Genomic DNA, 22,205 nt, shown 5'->3' on the forward strand with positions numbered 1-22,205 from the left:
ATAGCTTGATTTAACAAACCTTTATTGCTCTTCTACTATGCACTATGATACAAATTAGGTAATAACTATAATTAAAACATGAACTCTAAACACAGTTCACAAGTGAAATATATATATAATAAATAATAATAATGTGATAAAGGGTAAAGGAGATATTTACAAAGTGGAAAAGTGGCAAATTGAGCTGGAATGATTCATTCTATCAGGGCAGAAAAAAAGTTAGGCTTCCCAAAAAGATAATATCCTCAGCTAGCACTTAAATGTCATCTTGGACAGAGGAAATAGTATATATAAAGGCACAAAGGTATAGTCAGCATTGTTACAACAAGCTGAGAGACTTCAAGGAGGTGGAATGGCTGCAGCATAAAATTCAAGGCAGGAACTAGGAAGAGATGAGCTGGAGTACAGCTAATCATAAAACTCTATTAGAAGCACTCAGACTCATGATGAGCATCCACTAAAGGGACAGGAGGACCAATAAGCCTACCTATTCATTCCAGAGTTGTGTTTTCACCATCAAAAATAAACATTCAATGACGGTATTTCCTTAAATTTTGCAGTGACCCAACTTCGATCCCCAAAGAAGAAAGTTATTAAAAAAAAAAAAAAGGATTGTAGTTTCTAGTTAATAAAGACTGGACTGAGCCAAAAATTACATAGCATAATAATGCAATAAACCTTAGAATCAGCAAATTTTAGTTTACTTTTAATTTCTTAGCAGCAAGAAATTAATGAAATATTACAATAATGTTTCCTTTTTGTTGAGACAATCTGCAATTATTACAGTTTAGTTCTGGATCAAATCTTAAAATGGCTTAAATTCAAACTACTATAAAAAAGACATATAATTCTGAAGAGCAGGAAATCTACATTTGACTTCCAGCTCTAATTTATTTCCCATTTAAAGGCAACTAAGAGTTTAGGATTTGGAAATGATATACAACAGTAACAACACCTATCATTTACAAAGTGCTCTACATTTCCAAATGCTTTTTCAGTTATTATTTTATTCCTTTAATAAGTTTATTATGGAAGTGTCATTTCTTGACATGAAATGCAAGGAGCAGAGACAAAAATTCAGGCACAACAGGGGTCTGTTCCTACTGAACAAATCATCTAAGATAAAGCTATGTCAAGTCCATGAAGTAATATTCCATGTCTATTCTCTAACATACAGGCAAGAAACTACATGACACTCAAGTCTGAGGTAGTTCAGTAAAAGTAACATCAAGGCTTATTTTATACAGGCCTCAATGTGGCTCTTCGGTCAAGACCATCCAAAACCAGATTTGTAAAGACAGTATTAAAAGTATCAAAAAACCACACCTTTAGAACAGCACTGATGATAGTGAGGGAAGTCCTATGGCAAACTTTGTTTTACTATCTGACCTAACCCACACCAGGAGACAAACTTTGTATAGGTGACAGAGTTAGCTTATTGCAAAAGAGAAATCCCAATGTCAACATAAATATATGTGTAGTATTGGTCATGGAAGAGTAAAGGCATAAAACCGAAGGTTCATGTTTCCATTCATAGATTAGATCAAGCAATATTCTACTATTAAACCACAGTTCAAGATTCCCAACAACCACCTGAAAATTTTTAGAACCAAGAGCAATCATTCTTATCCTTGTCAATTTGTTTACAATCTTGTAAAAACTATGAACCATGAGCTGTCCTCCTTTTTGTACTGGCTGCTAAAAGCTTAGAGTCAATTTTGTAGCAGATGAATAAAACTTAAATAAACCTGTTCCTCTCTTGCTTGCCTTCACCAACTTCCCATTTTCCTTTCGTCCTCACCTTCTTTTTTTAATCTGGATAAACTGTATAAACCTTCTTAAAGCCTTTCTGAAACAAGGGAGAATTTAAGGTAGATAAACTAAAAAAACAGTTTAAAAAAAAAGGAAAAAAGCAAACATTACCTTTACATCAAAATTACAATCAAGTCTTCTAATTAACACGATGAAAGTGCCAGATGAATTATCTTTTAGTGGTGGAGGCACTATGGGTTCACAGGCATTCTCCGGTTTTGAGTTAATCAAAAAACCCTGAAAAAGAATTGGCAAGAAGTTTTTTTTCTCCGTCAAACTCAAAAAATCAATTCAACTTACTTCTACATCTTTTAAATTTGCTTCATGTATTTTGCATCATGCTAGATGAATTATCTGGGAGCTATGACAGTTCCTACCCTCCAAATGCTAACAATCCCAGGACTTCTAAAGTAGTATTTGATTTCATAAGCACTTAGTTTTTTAAAGTTCATTCCAATTCTCCCATTAAAGTTTGTTTTTGTTTTTGTTTTTAATCACACATAAGCCCATTACCCAAAAGACAAACCACTGTTAGCATGTTGGTATATTTTCCGATGATCACTGACATTTCTAAACCAAGTAAATACTTCTTAAAAATTAACTTTTACATTACTTTCGCGTTATCAAACAATGAAAATGCACAACCTTTCTAGGTATTTGTTCTAAAGAAATATCAGCCTGAGTATATAAAGATATAGAAAAATGTTCCCTGCTACATTGTTTTTAATAGCAAAAGCTGGAAATCATACACATCAATACGGCAGCCATTTAAAAAAAGATTCAATAGGGTGCCTGTGTGGCTCAGTCCATTAAGCGTCTGCCTTTGGCTCAGGTCATGATCCCAGAGTCCTAGGGATCAAGTCCCACGTTGGGCTCCCTGCTCAGCCGGGAGCCTGCTTCTCCCTCTCCCTCTGCCCCTCTACTCGTGCTTGCTCTCTCTCCCTAGTGCTCTCTCTCTCTCTAATAAATTAAATCTTAAAAAAAAAAAATACAACAGAAAAACGGAGCCATTAAAAAGAATGAGGTAAATCTATACACTCTAAATTAAAAAGATATCTGCAAAACAACTATTAATTTAAAAAGTTAAATCAAGTCACTTTCCCAGAAATACAGGATGGTTTGACATCAGAAAATACATTACATAAAATGTTAATTAACAGGAAAAAAAAGTTAAATTTACAGATTAGAAAAGAAAAATCAAATGACTATCTCAACAGATGTAAAACACTGAATAAACACATAAAAAGATCACCAAATTCAGTAAATTTGTAAGAAGTGAACAATTAAAGCTATGACACAGTGCCTTAACAATATGGCATCCTCCTATATGGTATGTGAACTGGTCACACCAACCACCTATCCACAGGATATGGCAATTTCTCCTGCTTAAGCTGCCATTGATTGGCTTGTAATGGGAAATGCTTTTGAATGTTTCAGGAATAAAATGCAGCATACCTTCATTTATTCATAAAATAGATCCCCTTCTTGATTCCACAAAGCACTTGGTTTTTATTTTGCAGAGAAACAGAACTGTGGTTATCCTTCCAACATGAATATTTGCTTCAATTCATGTTAAATTTATACCCTGCTGCCTTTTCTGTGCCTTTCTGTGCACTAACTTTTTGCTTTAATGACAAATCACACAGTGCAGTTCTTTTCAAGATACTTGTAACAGCGATTAAACTCAACCCATATAGTACCAACAAGGAATATAACTCAACTGAAGTGAGAATAATATGAACAGCTATGGCCTAATTTCCCATGTCTGGCAAAGTCAACTCCATTATAATTGCCACCTAGTGGAGAGCAATTGAAAGACACATCCCAATTTCAGATATGTTAAAACACAGGGTAATAAAATAAATGCATTGTAGCATCAATGAATTTATGGTATGTACAGATACAAAAAAAGATCTACAAGTGAAACTGGAAAAGGGGTTTTGCTTTTTAGTAACTGTTTTGTTATATCTGTTATGACAAATGTGTATTATTTTTAAACATAATATTTACAAGGATCAAATAAACATAAGCTAAAAGTCCATAAAACAATCTAGTTGCATTAACAGAAAACTGAATGAAGTCTTAAAAAAAACAGTTCTTAAATTATTAAATATCATCTTTCCTGTAGACTATGCTAAAAGAATAACTTTCTAAATCAACTTACTAATTCTTATCCTTCCCGGAGATGTGAGTCACTTAAAACTAAGTGCAAACTTACTTTGTATCATCCACAAAGTCTACAAGGTAGTGTAATGGGCTTTGTTAATTAATTTGGCACAACTCCCTGGTCCCTTGAATAAGAATGGCCAAGAAGGTGCTACCTTAAGCCCCATCCACATGCCTACTATCACCTCTCAGAGCCAATCTCTTCTTATTGAAAGGATGCTTACTCTGTAACCAAAGATCCTCCTCGTCTCAACCTTCTGACAGGGGCGCTTTATGCCAACATGTGGGAAGCCCAAGAAAACTACCAAGGCCTCGGAGACTTAAACTAGATGCCCATCTATCCTCTCTTCGTTGCTGTAATTCTCTGATGTTTAAACAAGAATGCCGGACAAAAATAATGCATGCAGACTGGCACCTCAATATCATCAAATGTATAATGCAACAGGCCTACAATATATAAATATGTTAATTTCTTTTGAAAACTTTTGTGACTATACATAAAGCAAAGTACACAAAATATAATTTTCCAGCTTGATGAATTTTCACAAACTGAACACACCTGTATCAGGAAATAGAACATTAACAGTACTCTGGAAGTTCCCTTCATCCTCCCTGCCAGTCACTATTCCTCAAACCCCATCCCTAATGTCACTACATTGACTTCTAACAGCTTCATTTTGCCTAATTTTACTTTTGACATAAACAAAACCATATAGCATAGTAAATGGCCTTTTAGACTTCTCTCTCTCAACGCTGTATTTGTGAGATTCAGCCCTACTGTTGAGCAACTATACTTGGCGGATCTTTTACTGCCATTTCTATATAGTATTATATTGTGTGACTATGCCAAAATTTATTCTACTGTTGATGAGCATTAGGGTAATTTCTAGTTTAGGGGCTATTACAAATAGTGCTGCTATAAACATTCCATGGACATTAACACATGTACACATCTGTTAAATATATACATAAAAGTAGAACCATAGGATATCAAACTGGATCATAGGCTATCAAGCTTTAGTAAACACTGCCAAGCTTTCCAAAGTAGTTTGGGTTACTACTTTTTAACTGGAATATTCAAAATAACCTAAACATAAAAATCATACTGAATATAATTTTGCTTTAATGCTTCAGAAGGTATTTAGAACTACAATATTTTAGTAATTTCAGTATTTCAATAAACATTATGGAAAAATTACTTTTGATAAATTACACTGGTTAATAAGTGCACAAGGAGGTAGATAATTTGATAAAGTGGTTTTGTTTAAAAGATTGTTTCAGGCTGAAAAGAGCCTTAACCTTCCTTCCCTTCAGTCTGCACTAAATGTTAAACTATATAAACTGTAAAATTAAGGGGCGCCTGGGTGGCTCAGTAGGTTAAGCGGCTGCCTTCGGCTCAGGTCATGATCTCAGGGCTCTGGGATGGAGCCCTGCATCTGACTCCCTGCTCAGCAGGGAGTCTGCTTCTCCCTCTCCCTCTGTTGCTCCCCCTGCTTGTGCAAACTCTCTCTGTCAAGTAAATAAAAATCTTAAAAAAAAAACCAGTAAAATTAAGAAAAGCATATGCAGTTATAATGTCAACAAAAATGTTGAAAGCAAGGCAGCAGTACATCTTTCCCTTTGTAAGAGTATAAAAGTTAAAAGCAGAACAAGAGAGACAGAGAGGGGTGAGTTATTTTGTTAGTATCTGAGGTTGTAAATTAACTAATTAATTGCAGTAACAGTAAGCAGTTAACATTTGTCGAGCCATGGCACTCAACACTCTGTGTTGGGCACTATGTTCTAATTCAGTTAATCTATGCAATAACCCAAGGAGGTAACTACTATTACTATCCTTATTTTGAAGATGAGGAAACTAAATCTCAAAAAGGTTAGGTAACTTGCCCAAAGTTACACGGGAGGCATGCAATACCAGGAAGTCTGACTCCAGAATCTATGTTCTCAACCGCTATGCTATACTACTTTCCATAAGATGACAAGACAGAATAAAACCCCACTAGGTGAAAACCAAAATGGGCAACAAAAACAAGAATGAACATTTACAAAAATGAACAAGCCAAATTGTTAGTCTAAATGGCAATTAAGGCTGATTCCAAAATCTGATACAAGTATTTCAAACAACGAAGATGTCAAAGGAAACTCTGTCATAATTTTTACATTCAAACATAGACCAAAGAGTTACACTGATCAGACTTTATTAGCTAACATTTTCCTAATGTGAGACAGATGGATTTATTTATATCAACAACTTTCTACGATTTTAAAAATATCCACTGCTCTTTTCCCTAATTTTTTATCAGATCATTCTGACAAAATGTACCCATAATTTTCACATACAGGACACATTTAATTCCTTTTTCACAAATAGCTGGAAATTATGCTCTTCTTATACAGTAAAATGGCCTTTAACCACTACTCATGTTACTTTAAGTTCCTTTAACACTATGCTCTGAATACACTGGTCTCATTTCCTAAGGGCTCTTTGTAAGAGGATGAATAAGATTGAGTTCTTTCCAATATTAATTATTTGGCTAAGGACTAACAGATCCAATAAGAGAAAACAAAGTATAAACAACATGCAGTACAACTGCACACAACAGAGCAAATCAAACTATGGGAGGCAGTAACAAAAAAAGTGGCATTTGACTTGGTTCTTAAGCCTTACAATATTTTAATTTGGGGCCAAAACCCAAACATACTACTATAAATGATCTGACCAATATAACAACAGATAGCCAGGATTGGATCCTGGAATACAAGAAGGTTATTAGTGGAAAAACCTGTGAAATCTGACAGAAGTCTGTACTTTAATATATTGTATAAATTTTAATTTCTTAGATTCGATAAAGGCACCATGGTTATATAAAATTTTAACATTAAAAGAAACTGAGTAGGGGCATCTGGGTGGTTCAGATGGTTAAGTGTCTGCCTTCGGCTCAGGTCATGATCCCAGGGTCCTAGGATTGAGCCCCACATCTGGCTCCTGGCTCGGCGGGGAGCCTGCTTCTCCCTCTCCCTCTGCCTCTCCCATGCTCATGCTCTCTCTCTCTCTGTATCAATGTGTCTCAAATGAATAAATAAAATCTTAAAAAAAAATTAAAATTAAAAAAAGAAACTGAGTAAAGAATATATGGAAACTCTCTGTACTATTTTTTGTAGCCTTTCTATGTCTAAATTTATTTCAAAAAAAATTTTTAATAAATCAAACACATCAACAACAAGAAGGTAACAATAGGAACTATCACTCTTTAACCTGCTCTTGACTGTACACTTCTTTTGATGCACTGTAACTGATGTATTGATGTTTCTGGCAAACACACTGCAGTTTTTTTTAACAAATTTTTGACAGATGCTGCTACTAAGCTATTTTTCCCCTTTTTTCAGTACCTATCTTTTAGGACTCAAGGGCAAAACATTAGTATTTTAACCATTCCAAGCTTCATGCCATTTGCAAATTTAATAGTCATACCTTCCATGTCTTTCTGCACATCACTGAGGAAAGCACTGAATAAGACAGAAATTTGAGGGTTATATAATAATTAAAGGTTAAGCCTTTAACTAAATTATAAGAAAAGGTTGTTTTACAAAAAAACAAATGCACAAATCTAGATATTACATTTGTGGCATTTTTTAAATCACTAACCGATTATCTTTCATCTCAAAGTTACATCTCCCCTTGTATACTGTTAGAATTCTCCTCAGTAACCTTTTTCGGTTATATATTTTACCAATGAGTTAGATTTTAGGTCTTAATAATATCTGATTAAAAGATGTCAAAAAATACAATAAGCCCATAAATAACTGAAAACATTAAATACTTAAAAGTGCTAAGTCAGCAAATACTATTTAGACCAACTATATAATTTTTAAAACATATTATTTCTCAAGAAGTTCAAAAAGCATTAAAAACAAAATTTGGCTCATATTAATATTCTAGGAATGCCAAACCTTAAAAAAGAAGTCCCAGACTACTATATTTATTAATTGCACTGAGATTAAAAACAAAAAAAGAAAAAGCATAAAAATTTATACAATGTCAATACAGTTCTAAAATCACCCATCTTGAGAATTTATTCCAGTAAGAATTTTTGAGTGATTTGTTTTAAAAAGATTTGATAATTAGCATGTATAATTACCTACTAAGATGCTAAAATTACTTCTACTTCCCAGCCATGACCAAGTAACAGGGACTAGTTTTATCCTCTTGGTTTAAATAACTAGAAAATTAAACAGAGTATGAAATGTCAGCTTTCAAAGAATGGATAACAACACAAGACAGCAATTGCTGAGAAGAAAGAAATAAATGCAATGAGCCTTGCAAATACCTCAGCTCACTGCCTGGAAAAATTCCAGGCCTCAGAACAGGGCAGGAGAACCCAGAGTCTCGTGGTCTCAATGAGTTGAGGAGACAGAGTTCAGAGTATGGAGAGGCCAAGGCAGCTAAGGTTTTCTGGGACACCATATTGGGAATAAGGGAGCTACAAAGAGAGAACTCTAGATACATGCAGAGGTGTCCACTCAAGTCCTTGGCTGAGTAATAATCTGCATTTTGTGGGAGGGAGCTACCAAAACTGAGAAAGAAAGGAGTAAGCAGAACAACCCCTGGAGTCTACACAGGGCTGGGAATTGTTGTATTCTTAACAGCCAGAGTGGGAAAGCTTTCTAATACAGAACACCAAATAGTCCTCAGAAAACTATTGCCTCAGAAATGGGCCAAATGAGCCCTAAACATTTGAAGTGAATGAAAATAAAAACACAACTTACCAAAATTTGTGAGACACAACTAACATAGTACTTATAGCACTAAATATTTATATTAGAAAAGAGGAAAAGGTCTCAAATCAGTGGCCTCAATATTCATCTAAAGAAACTAGAAAAAGTGGGGGAAAGCAAACAAAACCCAAAATAAGAGCAAGAAATAAATAACAGCTATTTTCCCTACCCTAATGCTTTGGATATGTATTACCACAGACAAGTGGACAGACTTAAAGAAGTTGAAAAAAAAAAAAAAGTTGAATAACTCGTCCAGTGATAGTACCGTAATTTGAAGTCTAGTAACACTGACCCCAAAGCCAATGTTCTTCCCATTTTAGCACAGTACTCATCTCCACAAATATAGGGATTAAACCAGCACTAAGTTTCAGGTTTCCACATTCTCAGCCTAGCACTCTAATAATTTTATCATTGTGCTAATATAATCACCACCTTTATGGCAAAAGTTCACATGCACTTATTATTAAAATTATTAGCAGTCTAGGTCACCTTTTTTTCTTCTTCCTCTTATACCTTTCTATTATCCTATTAATCCCATCTTTCACTGTATTACATAGAAGTTTGATATGTGGTTTATAGACAACTGGTTTTTCGACTCATTTGTGGCTGTTGAAGTTAACTATCATAACTAAATTGAAGTCCTAGAACACACAGACAGCTTTATGCTCATAACTGAGGATCAGAAATCACAGGTATTATCATCCCTGTTTTAGAGAAGAAAATACTTAAGCTTCAAAGAAGATAACACACCCAAGATTCAGCTGCTAATTGATGGTGCTGTGAGTCACACTGACTCAAATACTCCTAAATGAGACATATAAAACAAGCTAGTCATAAAGGTGTGAAGGTGACCCCAAGATGTTGGTATATCTCCAATATACTTCCTACTTGTCAGATAGCAAAGTAAACCCTAAAGTTGGAATTTTTATCCTCAAGTTTTTTTCCACAGAGCTTCTGAGGGCAAGCAGAAAACAGATGGCATAAATCATCCTAAAAACAGCAAACATCAGGCTACCAGATTCTTAAATATGGTTTTTCTTTCTTTTTCTTTTCTTTTCTTTTTTTTAGATTTTATTTATTTATTTGACACAGAAAGAGACAGCGAGAGAGGGAACACAAGCAGGGGAGTGGGGGAGGGAGAAGCAGGCTTCCTGCTGAGCAGGGAGCCCGATGTGGGCTCGATCCCAGGACCCTGGGATCATGACCTGAGCCCAAGGCAGACGCTTAACGACTGAGGCACCCAGGCACCCCTTAAATATGGTTTTTCATGCTCACTGAAGAACACTAATGAAACCCTGAGATGGCAAACTGCTCAATATATTTATGGACATTTTGGTTATTTCCTACTTCATAATTTATTCCCAACAGGTCAACCTGAAACATTAATTGCCACATTTTGATTATTTTATTGATACACTGGTTCACTGAACAAATTTGCTGAATCCCTACTATAACTCAGGTACTCCCAGAGATAAAGATTATGCCTTCAAGAAATTTACATTCTAGGGCGCCTGGGTGGCTCAGTTGGTTAAGCGACTGCCTTCGGCTCAGGTCATGATCCTGGAGTCCCGGGATCGAGTCCCACATCGGACTCCCTGCTCAGCAGAGAGTCTGTTTCTCCCTCTGACCCTCTTCCCTCTCATGCTCTCTATCTCTCTTTCTCTCTCTCTCAAATAAATAAAATAAAAAAACCTTTAAAAAATATTAAAAAAAAAAAGAAATTTACATTCTATGCCAGACACTGTACTATAACAGAAATGAGTATGATAAAGTATCTATTGCTTATGGAGACCTCTAGTGTAACATTCTCCTTCCTGGTTTTACATTTATCAACTTTTCAATTTGTAAATTCTGAATATAGCTCTTATATCTATACATATTGGTAAAATTGCTCAGACAGGACTGAGAAAATACTCCCACAAAATTGCAATCATTTTGAGTACACATACTTCCCCAATATTTAACATAAAAACTGAGAAGCTACCAACTATAAGATAAATCATATAAGTAAGTCTCAAATTAGAAGTCCTCTTAATAACCAAACAGTATCTCTATAAAAGCAGAGGATATAGGGGCACCCTGCATCGGGGTCCCTGCTCAGCCAGGAGCCTGCTTCTCCCTCTCCCACTCCCCCTACTTGTGTTCCCTCTCTGTCTCTCTCTCTGTGTCAAATAAAAATTAAAAAGAAAAAGCAGATGATATAGAAGAATATTCTTATTATCAAAGAGATTATTTTAAAAGACTAGGAGAAACTGTTCCTTCAAAACAACTGCTCTGTTAAACCAAGAATGGTAGTTATTAGGTTGATGAGAAATTTATGCTAAAGGAGAGCTAAAGTAAGAAAATCAAAGTTTGTGGCATTTGAGCCACAACCCACTTCCCCGACACCATTAGGTCAGTAAGATGGAAGCTCCACTCTGGACTGCAGTGGCAAAGACCACAGGGCTCCTTCTCCCCTCAGCTCCCAGTTGAGGAATATGGTATCTCAGCAGGAAGGGAAGGTCACCACCATTTGTCATCCTCTCCAGCTCCAAATTGCAAAGGCTAAATCCTGGTGAATATGGCAAAGCACACAAAACCAAGAACACTGGGGCCCTGGTCAGTCACCTTCACCCTAGCTCACCTTCAGGACAAAGGATCCATGCTGAGAGGGGCAAACAGTAGATGAGAGACAACTATCCCCAACCAGCACACTGCACATAAAGCCAGGGAGTCACCAAAAATGAAAACGTGGTTTGTGCTAGGAAATGATTCAAGAGATACATAGATTTTAGTAATAAAGAAACAAGCACAGGAAACAGTAAGTACACAGTCATTTCCTAGATTAGAAAACCAGTGAGGCTGATGCATTTTGAACGGAGCCAATTCCAGATCAATGGTTCAGAAAGTCTGCCCAGTAAGAGAGGCAGTCTGTGAGAAAAGACCTCCAAAGTTCTTCCTAAAGAAACTTACTTTATTTGAAACAGAGTGTGGGAGGGGCACGCCTGGGTGGCTCAGTAGGTTAAACGTCTACCTTCAGGTCAGGTCATGATCTCAGGGTCCTGGGATCGAGTCCCAGGTCAGGCCTCCTGCTCAGTGGGGAGTCTGTTTCTCCCTCTTCCTCTGCCCACCACCCCCCACTCATACACTTGCTCTTTCTCTCTCTCAAACAAATAAATAAATCTTTAAAAAAGAAAAAGAAAGAGGGAAAGAGAGTGAGTGAGTGTGGGGTAAAGTTCAAACCTAAGGGCATTTAAAAGGAGGTAAAAGAAGAAATAGCAAGGACAATTAGAAAACACCTTGAGACAAATGTAAATGAAAACACAACATACCAAAACTTAGGTGATGTAGAAAAAGTAGTGCCAAGAAAGAAATGTATATCTATAATTGCTTACATTGAAAAAGTAAGAAATATTGCAAATCAACAACCTAACTTATACTTTAAGAAACAAGAATAAGAAGAACTAAACCCAAAGCTAGAAGAAACAAGGGAATAATGATTATTACAGCAGACATAAAGTGAAATTATAAAAAAAAATATTAAAAAAAAATAGAGGGGCATCTGGGTGGCTCAGTTGGTTATGCATCCAACTCTAGTTTTTAGCTCAGGTCATGATCCCAGGGTCCCGGGATCCAGCCCCGTGTCAGGTTCCCTGCTCAGTGGGGAGGCTGTTTCTTCCTCTCTCTACCTCTCCCCCTGCTCGTGCTCTCTCACTCACTCACTCTCTCTCAAATAAAGTCTTTAAAAAAAATTGGAGTGCTATATGTGTGGCCCAACTCTTTGCTTCTCAGAAGGAAGCTGGGAATTAGGGGTTCCCTCTTGATTGTATGACGCTGTAGTGAGGGTAGGGTTTGTGGCAAGAATAAGTCTCAGTCTTTCCTGTAAAACTATGTCAGTATTTTCTTAGTTGCTTGATGTATAGGAATCACCTAGCTAGTTTCTGGATTTCTCTCAGAGGGAATTACTCCATGTGTAGCTGTATATTCTGTGCGTTCATGGGAGGAGGGAAATCCAGGAACTTCCTATGTCAACATCTTGGTCTGGAGTCTATATTCATATCGTTGTACAAGCATCACTACCATCCATCTCCAGAATTTTTTCATCTGCTCAAATTTAAACTCTGTACCCTTAAACAATATCTCCATTTACCCTTCTTCCTACCCACTGGCAACTACCATTCTATTTTCTGTCTCTATGAACCTGATTACTTTAAGCACCTCATATAAGTGGAATCATAGGGTCCTTCTGTGTCCAGCAGGTTTCATTTTACAAAATACCTTCAGGGTTCATCCATGCTGTAACATGTATTAGAATTTCTTTTCTTTTTAAGGCAGGATGTTATTCTATTGTGTGCATATACCACATTTTTTTTTTATCCACTCATCCATTGATGGATACTTTGCTTGTTTCTACTTTCTGGCTATTGTGAATAATGCTGTTATGAACATGGGTGTACTAATATCTGTTCAAGTTCTTGCTTTCATTTCTTTTGAGTATTCGCCCAGTAGTGGGATTGCTAGACCATATGGTAATTCTATATTTAATTTTTTGATGAACTGTCATACTGTTTTCCACAGTGGTTTTTTCATTTTAAGTTCCCACAAGCTATGCACAAGAGTTCCAATTTCTTCACATCCTTGGCCATATTTATTATTTTGTTTGATTATAGTCATCCTAACATATATGCAATACAGTTTTGATTTACATTTCCCTAACGATTAGTGATGCTGAGTATCTTTTCATGAGCTTGTTGGCCATTGTTGATCTTCTTTGGAGAAATGATTGTCCAAGTCCTGTGTGCATTTTTAAATCAGGTTAACTTATTTTTATTGAATCCTAGGAGTTCTTTATATATTCTGGATATCTGATATATGATTGAAAAATATTTTCCTTCATTCCATGGGTTGTCTTTAGGGTCTTTTGCCCTTTGATGCAAAAAGTTTTTAATTCTGATGAAGTCCAACCATCTATTTTTTCTTTTGTTGTCTGTGCTTTTAATGCCCAGGAAATCATTGCCAAATCCAATGTCATGAAGCTTTTCCCTTATGTTTTCATCTAAGAGTTTTACATATTAGCTCTTACATTTAGGTCTTTGACTCAAATGTAAGGTCTTTAATTTTTTATATGGTATAAGATAAGGGTCCAATTTTATTCTTTTGCATGTGGTACATGTGGATATCTTGTTTTCCCAATACCATTTGTTGAAAGAACTATCCTTTCTTTGAATGGTCTTGGTGCCCTTGTCAAAGTCATTTGACTTATATGTGTTTATTTCTGAGCTATCTATGCTATTTTATTGGTCTTTGTGTCTGTTTATGTTAGCAACATCCTATTTTGATTACTGTAGCTTTGTAGTAAGTTTTAATTTTTTTTTTGGAAAGAGAGAGCAAGGAGTAGGAGGACCCTGAGCTTGTCTCAACCCTTGAACACAGCTAGATAGTTATCAAATTATTCTGAACACCCAAGAAGTCAATTGGAGGTCTGAGAAAACAAAAACTGCAATTCTGCAAGTAGAAAAGCAACCACCTTTTGGAAGGTAGGAGAAGCGGAAGTTCACCTGGAGGAGACATAGCTGTAGATGCTGCAGCAAGGAGGGAGTCTGCTTACTGAGGCTACCACAAAATATTAGGAGGGGCAGAGCGTGAAAATCTGAACTTTTAAATTTGCTACCATGGGGGACATGCCTGGATTAAAGGTGCTCAGCTGGCGAAGAGGGGCAGAATCCCAGGAGCGACAGGGTGGTCTGAGGATCCCCTGCGTTGCAGGAAGAATGGGTGGCACCAAGTTGCTGCACTGTTCCCAGGCATAGGAGCCAGGAAACCAGCAGAGAGCAGCAGATCTTGGTGCTGGCTTTCTGCTATAAACTGCATACCGCCGCTGGTCATGCGACTGCTTTCCTGGGACAGGCGACAAATGCAACAAGACCCTGCCCTGGAGGGAAGAGTGCTGGTCAGCCACGTAGGCATCCCTAAAATTTGGAGTTCTGAAACTCAGTCACATACCTGAGATAAAAAGGCTCCACTGGGGCAGGGTGAATGCAGGGTTCAGATGGAAACTGGTAGAAACATTGATTGCTTTTCTGTGAGGGTTCACTAAAGAATAGGGGGCGAACTTTCAGCTCCCAGGTTAGACAGCAGGACACAGCCATTTTCATCCTGCCCATCAGGGCTGAAAGCCATCAGGGAGCAAAACAGCCCCACCTAGTGGAGACCAAGCAGCATACACCAAGCCCCACCGGCCTAAGCACTGGAGAAGCATTTGGGCTGAAACAAGTCAGCCTGAGAATCAGTGCAGAAGGTCTCTCCCCCAGAAGGCCAGCACAAACAACTAGCTTACACCAAGTTTATTGATCATTGAGTGCTACAAAGCTTCAGCTCTAGGGAAAATAGGATCAAGTTTCTTTTTTACTTTTATTCTCTATTTCTCTTATTATTTCATTTTTCTTATATTTTCTAATTTTTTTAATTTTTTAAATTTATACATATATATATACACATACTTTTCAGATATAGTTTTTATTTTTGTCTACTTTTATTTCATTTCATTTTATTTTGGGATCTAGATTCTTTTAACAAGCAGACCAAAACACACCTAGGAGCTAGGGGGTTTTTTTGGTTAGCTTGTTTTGTATTTTTTTTCCTTGGGTTTTTTTCTTTTTCTTTGTTTTGTGCTTCATTTTTGTTTGTTTGTTTTGGTTATTCTTTTTTCTCTTTCTTTTCTTTTCTGGACAAAACGACAAGACTGAGAAATTCACCCCAAAAGAAAAAACATGAGGTAGAACTCATGGCCAGGGTTTTAATCAATACAGATATAAGTAAGATGTCTGAACTAGAATTTAAAACAACAATTTATAAGGATATTAGCTGGGCTTGAAAAAGGCATAGAAGACACCAGAGAATACCTTACCACAAAGATAAAAGAACTAAAATCTCGTCAGGCCAAAATTAAAAATACTATAACCAAGATGCAAACACAAATGGAGGCCACAAAAATAAGGATGGACAAAGTAGAGGAGCAAAATCAGTAATACAGAAGATAAAATTATGGAAAATCATGAAGCCAAAAAGAAGAGGGAAAGAAAAGTAATGGACCATGTAGGCAGACTTCGAGAACTCCATAACTTAGTAAAACGTAATAACATGTGAATGATAGGAATCCCTGAAGATGAAGACAGAGATAAAGGAGCAGAAGGTTTATTTCAACAAATTATAGCTGAAAACTTCCCTAATCTGGGGAAGGACACAGACATCAAAATCGAGGAAGCACAGAGAGCTCCAGTTAAATTCACCAAAAGCCAGCCATCACCAAGGCATATCATAGTCAAATTCACAAATACACAGACAAGGAAAGAATTCGGAAAGCAGCAAGGGAAAAAAGGTCCTTAGCCTATAAGAGAAGACAGATCAGGTTTGCAGCAAATCTGTCCACAGAGACCTGGCAGGCAAGAAAGAAGTGGAAGGAAATATTCAACATGCTGAATGGGAAAAACATGCAGCCAAGAATTCTTTATCCAGCAAGGCTGTCATTCAGAATAGAAAGAGAGATAAAGAATTTCCCATACAAACAAAAACTGAAGGAATTTGTGACCACTAAACCGCCCTGCAAGAAAGTTTTAAGGGGGATTCTTTGAGTGGAGAAAAAAAAAAAGACCAAAAGCAACAAAGACTAGAAAGGACCAGAGAAAATCACCAGAAACACTAACTCTACAGGTAACACAATGGCCCTAAATTCATATTTCTCAATAACTCTGAATGTAAATGAACTAAATGCTCCAATCAAAAGACAAGGTGTATCAGAATGAATTTAAAAAACAAGATCCATCTATATGCTGCCTATAAGAGACTCATTTTAGACCTAAACACAGCTGCAGATTGAAAGTGAGGGGATGAAGAACCATCATGCTAATGGACGTCAAAAGAGCCAGAGTGGCCATACTTATACCAGACAAACGAGATTTTAAAACAAAGACTGTAACAAGAGATGAAGAAGGGCATTATATCATAATTAAGGGATCTACCCATCAAGAAGATTTAACAATTGGGGCGCCTGGGTGGCTCAGTCGGTTAAGCAGTTGCCTTTGGCTCAGGGCATTATCCCAGGGTCCTGGGATCGAGCCCCACATCGGGCTCCCTGCTCCGCGGGAAGCCTGCTTCTCCCTCTCCCACTCCCCCTGCCTGTGTTCCTTCTCTCACTGTGTCTCTCTCTGTCAAATAAATAAAATCTTTAAAAAATAATAATAATGAAGCAGCAGAGAGAAATCAGGGAACTGATCCCATTTACAATTGCGTCAAAAACAGTAAGATACCTAGGACTAAATCTAACAAAAGAAGTAAAAGATCTATACTCTGAAAACTATAGAACACTTATGAAATAAATTGAAGAAGACACAAAGAAATGGAAAAGCATTCCATGCTCATGGACTGGAAGAACAAATATTGTTAAAATGTCTACAACTACCCAAAGCAATCCACACATTTTATGCAATCCCCATCAAAATACCACCAGCATTTTTCACAGAGCTAGAACAAACAATCCTAAAATGTGTACAGAATCACAAAAGATCCTGAATAGCCAAAGCAATTCTGAAAAAGAAAAACAAAACTAGAGGCATCATGATTCCAGAATTTAAGCTCTATTACAAAGCCATAATGATGAAGACAGTATGGTACTGGCACAAAAACAGACACATAGATCAATGGAACAGAAAAGAGAACCCAGAAACAGACCACAACTATATGGTCAACTAATCTTTGACAAAACAGGAAAGATTATCCAATGGAAAAAAAAGCAGTCTCTTCAACAAATGGTGTTGGGAAAACTGGACAGCAACATGCAACAAAAGAATGAAACTGGACCACTTTCTTACACCATACACAAAAATAAATTCAAAATGAAAGAAAGACCTTAATGTGAGAAAGAAAACCATCAAATTCTTAGAGGAGAACACAGGCAGTAATCTTTTTAACATCGGCCACAGCAACTTCTTACTAGATACATCTCCTGAAGCAAGGGAAATAAAAGCAAAAATGAACTATTGGGATTTCATCAAGATAAAAAGCTTCTTCACACCAAAGAAAACAATCAACAAAACTAAAAGAGAGCCTATGGAATGGGAGAAGATATTTGTAAATAACATATCTGATAAAAGGTTAGTATCCAAAATCTCCAGAGAACTCATCAAACTCAAAACCCAAAAACAAATAACCCAGTTAAGAATGGGCAGAAGACATGATTAGACACTTTCAAAAAAAGCTATCCAGATGGCTAACAGACACATGAAAAGATGCCCAACATTTTTCATCATCAGGGAAATACAAATCAAAACCACAATAAGAGACCACCTCATACCTGTCAGGATGGCTAAAATTAACAAGTCAGGAAATGACAGATGTTGGCAGGGACGCAGAGAAAGGGGAACCCTCCTACACTGTTTGTGGGAATGCAAGCTGGTGCAGCCACTCTGGAGAACAGTATGGAAGTTTCTGAAAATGTTAATTTAGAACTACTCTATGACCCAGCAATTGCACTACTAGATATTTACCCAAAGGATACAAAAATACAGATTCAAAGGGATACACGCAACCTGATCCTTATAGCAGCATTATCAACAATAGTCAAACTATGGAGAGAACCCAAATATCCATCAGCTGATGAATGGATAAAGAAGACACACACACACACACACACACACACACACACACACACACACACACACACTGGAATATTACTCAGCCATCAAAAAGAATGAGATCTTGCCATTTGCAACTACATGGAAGGAGCTACAGGGTATTATGCTGAGTAAGATAAGTCAGTCAGAGAAAGATAAATACTATATGATCTCTCTCATATGTGGAATTGAAGAAAAAACAGATGAACATATGGGAAGAGGGAAAAGATGAAAAGTAGAGAGGGAAACAAGCCATAGGAGACTCTTACCAATAGACAATAAACAGGGTTGATGGAGGGGGTTGGGAAGGAGAGGGGCTAGATGGGTGATGGGTATTAGGAGGGCACTTATGATGAACACTGGGATGAATCACTGAATTCTACTCCAGAAACCAATATGCACCATATGTTAACCACCTAAAATTATAAATATATAAATAGATAGATAGATAAAATAGGCAACAGATTTGAATGGACATTTCTTCAAAAAGATGTATGACTAGCCAATAAGCACATGAAAAGATGCTCAGTATCACTAATGATTAGGGAAATGCAAATCACAACCACAATGAGATAGCACTTCACACCAACTAGAATGTCTATAAAAAAAAAAAAGAAAAGATTAAGAACAAGTCTTGACAAAGAAATGGGAGGACTTGGAAACTACACACACTGCTGGTGGGAGTTGAAAATGACGCACCCACTTTGGAACAATCTGGCAGTTTCTTACGGGGTTACAGAGTTACCATATGACCCAACAATTCTACCCTTAAGTATATACTCAAGAGAGAAAAGGGGCACTTGGGCAGCTCAGTTGGTTGAGCATCTAACTTTTGATTTTGGCTCAGTTCATGGTCTCAAGGTCATGGGATCAAGCCCCACAACAGGCACTACACTCAGCAGGATGTCTGCTTCTCTCCCTCTCCCTCTGCCCCTCCTCCCACTTGTGCTTGCTCTCTCTAAAAATAAATGGGTGAATCCTTGAGAGAGAAATAAAAACAGACATAAAAACATGTACACTGATGTTCATAACAGAATTATCCATAATATTCAAAAAATAAAAATGCCCAAATGTCCATCAACTGATGCAGAGATAAACAAAATCTCATATACCCATACAACAGATTAGTTACCATCAAAAGGAACAAAGTACTAATATATGCTACACAACAGATGAACCTTAAAGAACTAAGTGAAAGAAGCCAGAAACAAAAGGCTACATATTATATGATCCCATTTATAAATGAAATGTCTAGAATAGACAACTCTATAGAGACAAAAAATAAATAATTGCTTAGGGTTGGAACTGGAGGGGTTGGGAAGAAATGGAGACTAACCGCCAATGGGTATGGGGTTTCTTTTGCAGGGGAGGAGAATGTTCTAAAATTGACTGTGATGATAACTGCTAACTCTGAATATACTAAAAGCCAATGAAACATACACTTTAAATGGGTGAACGTATGGTATGTGAATTATATCTCAATAAAGTTGTTACTAAAAAAAAAAAACATGGGGTGTTTGGCTGGCTCAGTCAGAAGAACATGCAACCTTTGATCCTAGGGTCATGAGTTTGAGCCCCAAAATGGGTATAGAGATTACTTAAAAATACAGCAAACTTTAAAAAAATGAGGGTATGAGGCTGGTCAATGAACTAGATGGTTTTTAGTATAACTCCAGGTTGTATCTTAAATATTCCTGTTTTTACTATTAATGTTGTTGGTTAAATTCTTACCCAAAAAAGTATTATCTGTTGAATATATATGTATTACCTAATACAAGGTCATCTGGAAACACTTGTTTCAGGAATGCTCTTGAAGGGGACAGCCTTTTTGCGCAGGCTCCAGTCCACTGTAACTAGTATTATTTTTGCAGACAACAAGAAAACAAGCTTTTATCTTATGGAGATTTTTTTTGGTTTTGTTTTTCTTTTTCTATTGTGTTTCCTAGATCACACTGGGTAAGTGGAAATATATTCCAAATGCCTATCTGATCACCTCTTGGTTTTAGAATACTGGCTGTCCCATCTAAATATAATTTAACTTGTTATATATCTACTATACCTTTCTTTATATGATCAAAATAAGATTAACTTGATTGCAAATAGAATTTCACATTTATATGTAAATTAACAAATGTCTTCTCCCTAAATTTACCCCTTCACAGTAATCTGCAGACATAATAGCTTACTAAAGAAAAGGGGGGGGGGGGGAAGGACAATAAATCATGGTGTCCAGGATAAAGCTAAGAAAGGAGATGAATAATTCCCTTTTCACTCAAATTCATGTTGAAATAAATAAAGAGATATTTTAACAGATCAGGTTGACAATCCTTTGGTTTTTCTATTATCAAATCTAATTCCTAAAAACAACATTATTGATAAAGATTTAAAGATTATTGCCTTGAGTTTTAACACAAAACTAGTTGTCAGGATTCTGACTTTCTGATATTCAAGCTCTATGAAGAAAAGACATCTGTTATGTGTTTCCCATTCAGCACACACAGATAATGCTTCACTCCATAAACCATATCTTAACATTTTAAAAAACAAACTGTGCCCTCTGGTGGCCAATGCCTTTTAGTAAATTTGTTACATGCCACACGACCATCATAACCACATCATTGTCTTAAGAAAAAAAATCCAGTCAAACACTGTCACTCCAATCTAAACACTGCACCAAGTAAAAAATCAAAAGCTCAAAAGACTATGGTGTACTTGTAGGATCTGCTACATACAACAAGACAGAATTCCTGTTGTTTTTAGAGAAACTAAGTGGATTGAGCTGACATTGGAAATACATATCCTCTAAGATCACCTTCTAAATTGACAAATCATCAAAACAAGTCAGTAAGGTATATTTATTCATATTTTATATTCTGTAGTACTTTACAGATCCTCTAAGAACATAAAAGCTTTAAATGTGTTAATCAATTACAAAACTCCTAACAAAATCTTTGATAGCAAAAGAATTCAGAAATAAATACAGAAAGTAAATCTGTGAAAACTTAAGAGCCAGCAGAGAAATTCCTCAGTTTTGCAAACAAAAGTGAATCCTGACTAAAAAGAATTCTTTGATAATGAAGCCAAAAACATACGGTTTTGTTTTTTTTTAAAGAAACAGACCTTCAATCATTCATAACTCACATTGTTTGCCATTTGCAACTTCTCATAATAACTCAGTCACTGTTGAACATAATCCGGTTAACTGAAGTTGAACACAAACCGGTTATCAATCTGATTAAGGGGACCAGAACTTAAAATTACTAATGAAAATGGTCATATCCTAGCTACAGAAATTATTTCAGTATTAAGTATTCAAAGAGAATAGTGACTGGCAAAAAGGGATTGGATCGCACAGGTAAACAGATAAAAATAGAACAGGACAAAGTAATAAGGGTGGTAATACTGGTAATTAGTTTTTCCTGTTAATTTCAAAGACAATGATCACAGATTCATTTATTAAGCAAGAAATATACTGAGTGTGGAAAAAATGAATTATTTCATTATGGCAAGTTATCACTCAGAAAAAAAAGGTATTATTACCAAACTCTCCAGAGTGGTCAGACACTCATATACCAGCAGTATATAAGACTACCTGTTTTTCATATCCTTGCTGGCCATCGACATTGTTAGACTCTTTATTTTCACTAATCTGATGAGTGTGAAATGACATCTAATTGTAATATACACAAGGAGAAATTTTTAAGATATAACAAAAAACTGACATCTTACATATTAATAAAATATTGAAAAAATGATATATTCATAAAATGAAGTACTATACAATAGTCAAAATGAATGCAGACAATA

General features: G+C 36.3%; 1 protein-coding gene across 3 annotated transcripts in view; it reads right to left on the reverse strand.

The window, feature by feature from the left end:
* The window catches only part of RNF13 (ring finger protein 13), a 155,522-nt gene that overhangs the window by 90,354 nt on the left and 42,963 nt on the right, over positions 1 to 22,205 (reverse strand). For 2 of the 3 annotated variants that reach the window (XM_028103024.2, XM_028103023.2), the window contains exon 4: positions 1,924 to 2,049. In XM_028103024.2, the coding sequence (XP_027958825.2) occupies positions 1,924 to 2,049 (126 nt within the window). Of the gene's footprint in view, positions 1 to 1,923; positions 2,050 to 22,205 lie in introns of those variants that run through there. The other variant, XM_028103025.2, reaches the window with a different exon arrangement.

The sequence above is a fragment of the Eumetopias jubatus genome, unplaced genomic scaffold, assembly GCF_037043125.1.
Source record: "Eumetopias jubatus isolate StellerSeaLion01/CBP00866 unplaced genomic scaffold, mEumJub1_p1.0 scaffold_1, whole genome shotgun sequence".
Classification (NCBI taxonomy): Eukaryota; Metazoa; Chordata; class Mammalia; order Carnivora; family Otariidae; genus Eumetopias; species Eumetopias jubatus.